Source organism: Cydia strobilella, chromosome 14 (genome assembly GCF_947568885.1).
Source record: "Cydia strobilella chromosome 14, ilCydStro3.1, whole genome shotgun sequence".
NCBI classification, from domain to species: Eukaryota; Metazoa; Arthropoda; class Insecta; order Lepidoptera; family Tortricidae; genus Cydia; species Cydia strobilella.
This window is the reverse complement of record NC_086054.1, coordinates 6,578,062-6,591,353: the sequence shown is the minus strand read 5'-3', so window position 1 is coordinate 6,591,353 and position 13,292 is coordinate 6,578,062. Positions and strand designations below refer to the sequence as shown.

The 13,292-nt window shown below is 38.7% G+C and overlaps 1 protein-coding gene across 1 annotated transcript; it reads left to right on the top strand.

The window, feature by feature from the left end:
* Nucleotides 1–878: 878 nt before the first annotated feature.
* Nucleotides 879–5,339, top strand: LOC134747085 (carboxypeptidase B-like). The gene is made up of 5 exons (XM_063681652.1): nt 879–995; nt 1,300–1,509; nt 2,923–3,028; nt 4,230–4,541; nt 4,715–5,339. Exons 1-5 carry the CDS (start codon nt 931–933, stop codon nt 5,306–5,308), a joined length of 1,287 nt encoding a protein of 428 aa, XP_063537722.1. The 5' UTR covers nt 879–930; the 3' UTR covers nt 5,309–5,339.
* Nucleotides 5,340–13,292: the final 7,953 nt, after the last annotated feature.

Here is a 13,292-nt window from a genome sequence, read left to right as displayed (position 1 = left end):
AATCCTAGCAACGTCATTCAATAATATTTGGAAACATTGTTTACGTATTTCCCGTGGGATTGGCATTTGCGTATTTTATGAATCTTTTACTACTAGTAGAACTACATGTCTACCTCGCGGGGCATAGGGCCACACTCGTTATAGTCCGCCTGAAGACTGGTCCTATCGGGCGGCCTGCCGTCCTAGGCCAATAACGTTTATACACTAAAGCGATTATTGCCTGCCGGCAATGGCTTGCCACCTCTCCGACAACACACTAGCAGTTGAGTCCGCAGTTTCCCACCGTAGCACCGCCAGACGACAATGGTCTGATATGGTTTTGAGCGTCCACATACTAACCAGGCGGCATCGGAAGTCGGCAGTCAACTTGAGTACCTACCAAAAAGGCGACATCGAAAAAAAATATCGTTGAAGGTTTCCTGAGACACTATTTTGACGCATCATCAAATGATCAGATAATATGTTGGTAACTTTTTTCCGATCGATGCTAACCTCATTGACATCGCCGCTTTTTTTCCTGACACTGTTACATTGGGCCGCCCCCTTCAAGAGGAAACCCGTGATCTTCATTGATTGCGGTATCCACGCCAGGGAGTTGATCTCCGCGGCCTTCGCAGACCATCGACCTGTCCGACCTCTACCTTATTATAAATAATTCAAAGGAGAACAACAACATAAATTAGCGAAACGCCCGCGAGCGTAGTTGCATCCGCAATAACTAGTAAAATGTTATCAAACGAAGAAAAATTTTCTACTCTAGACACCTATACGTGCAAAAGAGAGGGGAGTTGGTGAGGTGGCCGCCGCATAGGTGGAGATCGGTAAGATAACAACTTAAGATTGTAAACTTATCTATATCTTTCGAGTTATCTCTCGAACTTTGCCAGTATAAGTATAGACCGCGATTCTCTTTTGTACACATTCGTCACAATGAGGTTACTAGCCGTGGTTCTGTTGTTCGCTTTGGCGTATGCCAAGCACGAGAAATATGAGGGGTAAGTAAATTTTAATTTTAAATATTAGAGTTTAGAACGTAAGCCGTGCACACTTCTTCAGCTGAGTCTGGCATATAATTTACACAAAGTCTGGTAAATTATAAATTAATTTCTCTTTTTGTATTTATCAGGCGGCATTTTTGTTTGTAAATGTCTTGCTACTTGCTACCTATGCTTGTTTCAATTTCCAATCATAAGGCACCCATAAAGAAGAACTTACTTCAAAGATATGCTACCAAAATAATAACCTAACCAAATAGTAGACTTTACACCATTTCTGAATCCTAATACCTTTCAATCACAGATGGAAATCCTACTATGTAGGACCAGCGTCCGCTGAACAGCTGAAGGCTTTCGGACCGATCATCGACCAGTATAACGTCGATGTTCTAAGTCACCCCATCGTTCAACGCGAGGGCGTTGTTCTGGTGGCTCCAAAATATCAGGCCGGCTTCACCAAGGCTTTAGAAGACTTGGCTATCGAGTACAAGGTGCATGCTGAGAATGTAAAAGCGTAAGTAGATTTAGCAATGTTTTCATTTTTTTTATAAAGTACCTATAGATTGCTACTGTTGACTTGATGGTAGGTAGATGGTTCTGTCAAAAATTAACTTAGGTACCCAATGGCGATTGGCCAAACCACCGCATCATAAGTCTGGTAAGACCTAATAAGCGAGTAGGTATTATCCTTCCTAATACAGTTTCAGGGTCTGTAGCCAAGATGACAATCGTTTATCGACAAATACCAATCGAAAAGTAAGAATGTTACTTAATAACTGCATGTAATAAAAGATATTTGTTTAAATTTAAACTTTAATAGCTGTCAATAGAGTTGAATTTCATATCCGCCGTATTTGGCTTTGTATGCGGTAAAGGGTAAAGTTTCTATTGGCGTATTTTTGAAGGATTTTCACTTGGCTAGGTCCCCAGTTTTCGTAACGAGTTTAACTGGCGGGTGCTTAATTTTTAACCTAAGTTCGAGATAATCAAACTAGACGACGACTTTTCCACCTTTACCAATATGACTGGGCTTATCCTTTGTTAATGAGGATGTCAATGCGATAATCTCTTTAAATACACCATTTCTCTGAATGTGCCTAAATACTTACCGAGGTGATAGACATTACTGTATTAATAATCTGTCAATTTGTAATTCCGAGGATCTTAAATCTACGAGTAATATTATAAACATGAATATTTGATCACACAAAAATAGCTGAACAGGTTTGACTTACATCTTATAACCTGGATTTCCATAAAGAATACATTCATCCCGAAAATCATTCCTTTGAAGGATACGTGATACTATTAATTTGTAGGTAATACGTGACATTTATCATGAAATTCATCTATACAAGATAATACCGACGTCAAATATTAGCCTACTTTATGTATGTTATCGATGTTTTTAATTATCTTTCCGCTTTTGTTAATGACGTTGGTTGGATTAGGTATATGAAACTAATCAACCCACTGATTAATTTATTGTTTTGCTTTGCATACTTACTATTGGTTAAATATTATTTACCTACAGTATGTTGAACCGTGTCCAGACTCTGCTTCTATCATAGCGTGGTCTGTGTGGGTAAAAGCTTTTACCTACCTAGATCATTCTGGAAGAGATTGCTCTTCACCGATAAGACCGCCTGTTGTCTACCTATATCCTTAATCAATTGTTTTCTGTATGCTGTATCTTTTACTGAGGTGTGCCAATAAAGAGAGTAAAATCTATCAGTAAAATAAAGTGACTTTATTAAGCAAACATTGCAAAAGTAAGTTTTCTAATAATTAGGCGAAATTCGCCTGGTTCTTCCAGATACTAATGATGTACTATATGATACTGTATGTATTTGCGATCGAAGCCACAACTTTTTTAATGCTTTGAAATCAAATTATCATTATTCAATTAAATTTCTTATTTTTGCAGTGCCTTGGACTATGACGATACACTGATTGCGGCTAAGAAGGCACGCGACTTGATGAGGAATGGCGGAAGAAATCTTCCTTATGATAACTATCAAACTCTAGAAACGGTATGTTAAAAATATAAGTAATACCTAATAACTATTTATAACTACGTCGGAATAATAATCATTTATTTTCACGTCACAATAAATAAAACAGTAAATAACATCCATGCATAGATCGTGATCGGCAACGCAGGCTTCGTCAAGTGGACACAAAAGCAAATCAGCAACAGGCTTCGTCATCGACTTACAAATGATGTAATCCGCAACAGGCTTTGTCTAGCTTAACCACTAAATTAAACTATTTAGGCTATGGTGCCACCCCGGACCGTAGCCGGCCCAAACGTCCCCATGACACTGGCAGCGTTGCCCCGTTGAATTGCCAAGGAGATCTGTTGGACCAGGTACGATCCGGAGCGAGGATCGCAACCCCTATCTCTCAGTCGCCGACCCAATTCCCACACAAACTCCTTAGCCTCCGCACCCCAAGGTCCTGCAGTCTCCACCGCAACTGGTATAAAATCATACATTGGTTCCAAGGCATAGTACTTCGTATGCTTCTGTTTAGCCGCATACTCCGCAGCTGAACCAGCAGCACCGATGGTGTGACTCAGATGGGACGGGGCAAAGGTGCTAACACACGTTGCGTCCCATAAGAGGCACCGACCCTTCTGCCAAGGAACCAATGTAAGACCATCTGGCCTTTTGCCATCAGCCCGGCTCAATCCCGGAGTCTCCAGGACACAGGGAACATTGGCTGAGACCAAAGCCCTGCGAACTACCTCATTTATCGCATGGTGACGTGAAAAACGCCCCGCGCACCTCTGACAACTAAGGCCATGGTGACCGTCCTCCTGAACCATGGCTCCACATATACACCTATGTACCTCGCAAATAATAATTGAGGTTACTTACAAAAAACAAATATGAGATGGACGTTTAGCGTTCGGTAGTTCCTTAACTCAAATGCTATTTTTGTATTAGAAGTTAGCTTAGTTCGGGAGAAATCTAGAGTAATTATAACTATTTTCTTTTTAATTACATACCATGATGCAAACAATCGCATATAAGTAGTCGGGAATAAACCTTGCCGTTGTCAACCACATTTATAACTTCAAACATTCTGAGAAATAGTTATAGGTAAAACTGTTCAGAGAAAGAGAGAGAGAGATTCTCGTTGCAAGTTTTTCGTATCGGTATTTTTCCTAGTCCAAGTTGTAGAAACTCATGTTATATTTATTTGCTTTGTATATAAAACATTTTTCAGATCTACGCTTACATACTCGACGTTGCAGCTCGTTTCCCTGATACCGTCACTTTGGTCAGCCCCGGAAATTCCTTCGAAGGCCGCCCCATCTACTACCTGAAGATTTCCACCACAAACTTCCAAGATGAGACGAAACCCGTGATCTTTATTGATGGCGGTATCCACGCCAGGGAGTGGATTTCCCCACCTTCGGTTACCTGGATGATTCATAAGTTGACTGAAGATGTGACTGAGCCTGATCTTCTGGAGAACTTTGATTGGATCATCCTGCCTGTGGTCAATCCTGATGGATATGCTTTTACCTTCTCATCGGTAAGAGTAACTTAAATTGGATCTTCATTCCGTTTACTTGAATATTTATATATTGGCCTTAATACATCATACATCAGCATGACCGTAGTTCTGGTCTGTACCAAAATTCAATTGCGTAACTTTAATTTACTTTCAAATAGTGAGACCTTTAAAGGTGATATTTGCATTTTCAGGATCGTTTCTGGCGCAAAACTCGCTCAACTGACAGTCACCTCTGGAGCAGCTTATGTCCTGGAGTAGACGGTAACCGCAACTTTGACTTCTTCTGGGGCACTGTTAGCACCAGCACCTCACCTTGCTCAGACACATACGGTGGGAGCCAACCCTTCTCCGAGATCGAAACCAGAGTAGTGAGGGACCTGCTTCATCAATACCTTCACCGTATGGCTTTATACTTGACCATGCACAGTTACGGTAGCATGATCCTCTACGGATGGGGTCATGACGGATCTCTATCTAATAACGCTTTCGCTCTCCATACTGTTGGTGTCAATATGGCTACCGCGATCGATGCTCAGAAACTGCCTAACTTCCCTAACTATACCGTCGGCAACGCAGTCTTGGTGCTCTGGTATGGCGCGTCCGGTGCCTCTGAGGACTATGCGCATCTGATCGGTGTCCCGTTGTCTTATACTTATGAGTTGCCTGGTCTCCAGGGTGGTTTCGAAGGATTCCACCTGGATCCTATCTACATCGAACAGGTCTGCCGCGAGACGTGGGAGGGTATTGTCGTGGGAGCCAGAAGAGCCGGAGAGTTGTTCAGATGAAGGATTTTTTATTAAATATGTTTATGCCTTAGGGAGTCGTATTATTTGAATGAAAGATATTTCAGTTTGTGTTTTTATCCTTTTGTGTCCATAGCAGAGAATGAATTTATGTTTTAGTTAAACAAAGCACTAAACAAACAAAAGTTTATAGGGAATGAAAAACTAAGAAACGTAATGGAAAAATAAATTACTTGGGTGGAGTCTGGGTTGTGTCTTCGATAGCACAGTTGGTTAAAATCAAATCAATGCTGTATATTTTTTCGTTCAATTAAAGATTTTTTTATCAATAGTGGGTTTCTAAAAGTCTGTAAGCTGTGCATTAGATTTCTTTGTTTATCATTTTCATACAAGTATTTAATAACGCTGGTCTCATGGTTAATTTATCTATTTTGAATCTCGTAGTCTCGTAAACATTGCTCACATAGACATTGCATTGCATAGCATCTCACATTGTTTGTCGATAGTTTAAAAAATAACTATCGATGTGCCGATAACATCGATAGAAACCGATCCCATCCCTAAGCATTCTCGCAAACGCGAATAGAATACTCAGAATTGGAAATTGATCCCGCACTGAAAAGTTTCCGGTGATGAGGAAAATTCCAATTAAAACCATGCACCCGACCTAAGAATATGGAAATCCGTTAAGAAACTAAACTTTAGTAATTAAAGGACGAGGTTTTGTTTATTTTCCCGGCTGCTTTGTTTAGTTTTCCGGACTGCTCGCGTGGAACCAGAAGGATTTTGGGCAGAAATAAAATAAGTAGGTTACAATCCAAAATCAATCAAAGGGTAGGGTAGGGTAGGTAGGGTAGGTGGGGTAGGTTTCAGAGACACGACGTTACACAATTTTCTAAGACATTTCTTTATCATGACTCTATACAAAGTTCCTTTTTGATCGCAATAATTACATATTCCCATGTGTAGTTTAGTTCTAGTCTACACGTATCTACCTACTTTTTTACAAACATCAAAGTTACAAAGGACTAAGTGTTCCGTTGTAACTTTGAATAGAGCTTCTTTTTCTCCTTTCGTAATGTGTGGTTTGCTATCGAGTCAAATTGCAAACTGTTTAAATATTAAACTTCAAATTAAAAAGATTAAAAATGGTACGTCTCTTTTAACACATATTACTGAGTCAGTCAGTCAAAAGAAAACAAAACCCAAATTAGTAGTGTTAGTAGTTAAAGGTTGAAAAAACAAGAACTGTAAGTGTTAAAAAAACAGGCCAAGTGTGAGTCGGACTCGCGCACGAAGGGTTCCGTACCATTACGCAAAAAACGGCAAAAAAGTCACGTTTGTTGTAATGGGAGCCCCCCTTAAATATTTATTTTATTCTGTTTTTAGTATTTGTTGTTATAGCGGTATCAGAAATACATCATTTGTGACCATTGCAACTGTCTAGCTATCACGGTTCATGAGATACAGCCTGGTGACAGACGGACAAATACGCCATACGATTAAATACAATTAATTAGCTCGTTCTAGAAAATTAAGTTTTTCAATTCAAAACAATTGTAATCAATGTATGAGTTTTTTTTATAATTCTTAAATTATAACTTGGATACGAAGAACAAATGTTAGCTTTCTTCAAAAAAAAAATCATTTAAAATGTAAAAATTAAGTTCAATTCTTCTCTCTTGTATTTTTAAGCTAAATCTTTAAATGATATTGATATTAAATATCTACTTCGAGATAAGACTCATTTTATTTATTTATTCAGGTAAATACACATAATATACAACTTAATTACAAAAGTACCGTTAAACCAGTAAGGTTTGTCTCGGTACACCATCCGCAGTAGATTTCATACAATAATAAAATATAACAACAACATAGGAAAGTTCATAACATGCTCAATAATCTATTATTTAAATTACAACAATCCGACACCGTTGCACTGAGCGCATATTAACACATTTTTTCCTTATCCTATTGTTCCTATTGTTTAATATTGGCTTCGTGATTACGCATTTTAGCAAGATCACCATTTGTACACATCGTTAAGAATCAAATAAATGGGAATGTCATTATATTTATTTTTTATTTATACATACAAATCACTGACCGCTGCTGATATTTTGATTTAACATAGTAAAAGAAAATCTTTGATGAATCTTCACTTCCTGATTGCGGAGTTTCCAAATTGAATAAAAATGTAATTCTCATTGACGAGACCCTGTCATTTAAGGTGAGTTATGCCTAAGCCGGATTGTGGTATTTTCGATTCCATTTCATCTAAATCGCTTATTCTAAAATATGAGTGCGGTTTAGTAGTTTTATGGTATGTGTTTTATTTGTTTTCAATGCGACCACCAGTGGGTAGTGGGTCTTGTCATAGATGGTCATCGGTATCGGATGACTATGTGAAAACGCTCTAACTTGAATTTCCTATCCGGCCATTTTCCTTCGCAATACTGCAGTGACTACTCTCAATTTAATGAGTGCAGCCCATTCCGCAAATTGGAGCCTTATGATCACAGATTCATATCTCAAAGGGTTTCGGCGCAAAGGCTTTAGCCGAAATAAACTGGAATAAGCCGATTTTCGATGTTTCTTTAAGTTTAAATTCGGTGGAAAGCTGGCTTTGGCTAGTGAAGAATGTTAAAAACTGGCTCTGTGAGCTGTAGACCTCAAGAACCCTCATTTTGAAAAATGACAAAAAGCTGAATCGACAATTTTTTATATATTTAATCATCGAATCAGCTTACAAAATTTCACGACAATCGTATAAGAATTGTGACCTGCAGAGGAGAACACCCGGATATATGTACAAAAGCATTTCGCCCAAGCTGAAACGGAGACCTCCGGAACGCTTCGGTCAATGAATCACGTATATCTTTAAAAAAATGTATGTGTCTAAAATACGTACCTAGTAGGTACCTACCTGTAACGTTTGTCCCATTTTTGAAGAGATAGTCCATCGAGAAAATTTCGTCAGCGTACGTTTCGCAGCCAGTTTCGCGTGAATAGTAGGTACCTATACCTAGCGTATAGAACGCGCCAAAAGCACCTGCCATTTCGATGCCATTTTCGCCTATTCGATGTGAGTAATCTCTGTGCTTCGCGTTCAAAAGTACTTACCAGTCTAATTGTTTTACATAGAGAGTCATATCTCTTTGTAAAGCTATTGGAGAATGCTACTAAATACCTACTATTAACGCGTTTTCTCATCGGCCAATATTTTCGCCTCATGTAGCGCTCGGAGCTCACCATGGGGCCTGCCGCCAAGTGCCGCCCGCCGGCTAGCTTTTTGACAGACTTGACCAGTTGTTTGCGTTTGACCTTAGCTTGGAATGGCTAGTATAAATAGCCGCAATGCCACAAAAACAAGGGAAACGTCATCTTTTTTATTAAAAAATAAATTAAAATTAAATCGTTGTTAAGACCGATTATGCAGCAAATTATGAAGCAAAAACACTCTTTTTACACGACTGCCCAAAAAAAAAGTGTATTGTTTCAGGGTTCATGTTTTCAGATAGCTCTCTACGAAAACAAGCTTATCCACGATAGCCAGGTATTAGTCATGTTAGATGAATATGTAGGTAAGCTATATTGAACATTTTATACGTCGTTAGGTGTGAAGAAAATATGTAAATATCGCTAAGTGGGTACAGTCATTAGAAGACGTAGCGGACAAGGCTCTTAAAATAATCTTGACATTCATTATTTCATTCAAAAGCATCATTAATTCATTCATTCGTTCAATAATGTAGGTAGAACATCTAGACCGTTTAGCTAGTATTTCTATTGTTGACAGTATTTCAGTGCTGACTGAGCTACAATTTTGTTGAATATGCATGATATTGCATTAATCTATTGATTTCGATACAGGTATATGCAGGTATCGAAAAGGATGTTTAGAGCTAATAGGAATGCATAATTTTAACGTTTGGAATCGAAGCATGATTGGCAACAATTCAATGTTTGTTTAGATAAATTTGCTAATAGGTGTTGCTATTAAGTTTTGATGAGATAATTTCAATATTGTTTTATTAACCTACACAGGCTCGTGTTGTTAATTAATTACTATAATAATAACAATTGTCACCGAATAAATCGGATTATGTTATTAAGTGGGTATCCATTGCGGGCATCATTGCGGGCTTATCCATAAAATATACAAAAAAACTTCAACCAGTAATAAAAAAAATCAACCAAGTGCGAAACGGACTCGCGCACGAAGGGTTCCGTACCATTACGCAAAAAACGGCAAAAAATCAGGTTTGTTGTATGGGAGCCCCACTTAAATATTTCTTTTATTCTGTTTTTAATATTTGTTGCTATATCGGTAACAGAAATACATCATCTGTGAAAATTTCAACTGTCTAGCTAACGCGTTTCATGAGATACAGCCTGGTGACAGACAGACGGACAGACAGACAAACAGACTGACAGATTGACAGACAGACAGACGGACAGACGGACAGTGGAGTATTAGTAATAGGGTCCTGTTTTTACCCTTTGGGTACGGAACCCTAAAAATTATTCGAATAGGTAAACATATTATAGAAAAAAATCTGACAGGTTATTATGTATATATTTCATGAGTGAGACGAAGTAGTAGAGATAAATTATTCAGAGGTTATTATCCCAGAGGTTATTTGAAAGTAGCTAAACCGGCTAATTTTCACCGATGTTGGCGATATATTCGGCAAAATAAAAGCATTACTTCACACCGAAACCTAACATATTACTATTTTCGGAGACACACTCTCCGTCTCCGCTTCTTTCTTCGTCAAAAGAATTTTCGAAACATATTTTCTCTGTGACAGATTTAATATTTCCGAAAGGAAATATAACTGTCCTGTCAATCAATTCTTTTTTTAGGGCACGACACTGTTTGTTTAACCGACAAAATAACCGGCGAAACAAAACGTATTTTTTTTCTCGTACTGGGTTGTAAACTGATATCCCCATAGATATTCCCTAAGATTCTTATAAGAGAATAAGTTTTTGGGCCGATTTTTTTTTGTCAGATTTTGATAGAATTTGGCGAGTTTGAAGAGCTCAGCTCGGAATTAACACGAAATAAATAAATCCCAATTTAGGACAATTAAATTACCTAATACTTATTTAATATATAAAATTCCAACGCTTTCATAAATCACGGGAAGATGTTTAGGGCATACGGTAAAATTGGGCTTATATTATGCAGAACAGGGAATTATCTGTTCACCAAATTTCATCTAAATCTGACGGAAAAAAAAACCGGCCACGTCCGAGTTGGACTCGGGCACGAAGGGTTCTGTCCCATACAAAAAAACACGTTTGTTGTATGGGAGCCCACTTAAATATTTATTTTATTCTGTTTTTATTGTGTTCTAATTTAAGAAAAATACTCGAAAAGACTGGCTACTCGCCTATCACCGTAAGTCGGACAGTAACACAACCTTGCCAAACGTCACAGATCAAAAAACTCAATTATTTTCTGATAACTTATCTCTTGTTCGACAAAAGAATCGCGAACATTTTTTCTCTCCCCAAACAAAATATTCCAGAAAGGAAATAGAGCTGTCCTGTCAATCGATTCCTTCCCGAAATGGACTCCCGCGGGCCACGCAGCGTTTGTAGAACAGACGGAAAACAAAGGGGATGTTTTAAGCCGTACTATGTTGAGTATGTACAGTTTATTCTGTTGTGTTTGGTCTGAAAACCAGCGCTGGGCATTTCGGCCCATCATATGCTGAGACTAGAACCCTCTGCAAAAGCATTATCATAATTTATTTGCTTTGTAGGGCATCCGCTAACACGGAGCGCGCGCACGCACGCGGGTGCAGTCATTGTAGGTAAAATCTGTCGCACGCGTCCGCGCGAGTAGCTTTGCTCATACTATTTTTCGTTAACGCGCGTCGTGCATCCGCGCCAGCTAGCGGACGCCCGTATAAATTAATATTTTTTTTTCTGTTAATTATATAACTTTAGCCTATTACTAGCTTTAGTCCGTTACGCTGTGAGATCGGGCGTCTTATATACTATGCGCCTGCGGCACCCTTTACACTGTAAGGTGGGGTAAAGCCCGACATTCAAGCGCGCGAAGCGCGTCTTACATACAGGACATACTGCACATGCAACATTACCAAGTTGCCAACCATTATTAACAAAGTTGCAAGAATGCAAATTCTATTAAACTACGTAGAAGTGTATCAATTTAAAGAAAAAGACACTTATACACAGTTAAGTTAAAACGTGTGAAATTGCAAATGCGCGAATAAATGCAGTTTTATGTAAGAGCTCTGAGACTCGAATGAGAAATTTTAATGAAATCTTCCCATCTTCGATGCCACAGGCTTATATTTAATGGAAGTAACTGAGAGCGTTTAAATCTATGTTTTACTAACTTATTTTTAGCTATTATAGGCCTTTATTTTCAAGTACAGAGTCCGTTACCGGTTCACGTCGACGGCGCGATACTAGACTAAAAACTGTAAATTGTTGAGAACCAAAGGATGAAAGGCATCCATTTCAGTCGCGGTAGTTTAATATTCCGATAATCCGACACTAAAATGGTACGAATATTAGGAACACTAAATAAAAAGAGACAAATTGGCAAAATCTGTAATTTCTCATACCTACTTAGATTTTTAAGCAAATATGCGGACGCGACATATAGTTTACCTACTTTACGAGAGTCACGAAAGACAAAACCCAGGGCGAATGAAAAATATACTTTCGCTCGTAAATTAAACTACGTGTCTTTGTTAATTTTGAGAAAAAATAACATTTTGTCATTAAAGTATAATCCATGATTTTTTCTTTAGGACTTACTTGCGATCGAAGACTTGGCATGTCTGGAAATGTCTAAGCCACAGCGAAATACTATATGAAAACACATATTTTATTGGCTAATATGTGTTTTCATAGTAAAGGTAAAGTAAAGGTAAAGTGTCAGCGCCCGCGTCAATGCCGCAGCAGTTAAACCAAGCCGTGCCTCTTCCCGATACATAATTCCGTGTAGATATCCCCCGTGGCAGCAGGTAATTAACTGGGGTGATTTTAATGGAAATTAGCAAACGCAGTGCCGTAGATGATGTTGACACTGGAGCCGTTACCAGCTTGCAATTAGCTGGAAAATATTAACTATATCGATCGTTCAGGCGCGAAACGCAATACTCGACATTGGGCTACCAAAGCTGCTCTAAATGAAATGACAACTATTGACCCATAGATAAATAAATACCTTAAAACTAGCATACATATTGTTATAAAATATATCCTAAAACTAAAAAAACACACAGTTATGGCTGCGATGCAGTTCGCAATCCCGCAGTACCAGGGAGCCAGTCGCGTAACCGCCGGAACTTGACACCCTTCGGCCAAAACTCCTCCTTACTGAAGGTTCAGTTGGAACACTAACCATAAAATAATTGAAATTCACATTGTGTCGAGATTCCAACTTCGCGACCCTCAGGACGAATCCGGACTTGACTCATAAATACTTCGTAAGGTAGTGAGTGTAATCGTAATTACCCGCCCATCGCGAACATCGAAAGTAAAATAAAAACATCCTCGAAAACTTCCTGCCTCGCACAGCTAAACCATAGTATAAACTGTGGAATGAACTGTTGCCCGCGGTATTTCTGGACTGTAACGACCTTCAAACCGTCTAGAAAAGAGGGTACTCCCAATCTACAACCCCTCTGGTGTTGCGGATGCTAGTTTGCCTCCTATAGGTATCATAAAAAAAATTAAATAGGTGCCTATCGTTATCTTGTTCTTTCGCTATGAAAAGCCAGAGAGGCAGATAACAAAATATCGAATTTTGATGTTCGCGGGAGGAGCTCAGACTTCACAAACTCTGCATTAAGTGGTTCGAAAAGTGTAATCTTGAGCGTTGCGAGGGTTTCAAGGCACGAGGGTTAAACAATGTTTGCTGCCGAGTGAGACACAAAACGTTTCACACCACACCAACGCGAGGAATTTCAAATAAAATCCAAAAAAACACTATTAAATTCAAAATCATCATTCAAAATCAATCCTAGCT

Excerpts from the sequence above, each read along its gene's own strand:
- LOC134747085 (XM_063681652.1), top strand. The coding sequence starts at position 931 with ATGAGGTTACTAGCCGTGGTTCTGTTGTTCGCTTTGGCGTATGCCAAG. Across the intron at positions 3,029-4,229 it reads ACTATCAAACTCTAGAAACG|ATCTACGCTTACATACTCGA; the intron begins GTATGTTAAAAA and ends AACATTTTTCAG. Across the intron at positions 4,542-4,714 it reads ATGCTTTTACCTTCTCATCG|GATCGTTTCTGGCGCAAAAC; the intron begins GTAAGAGTAACT and ends TTGCATTTTCAG.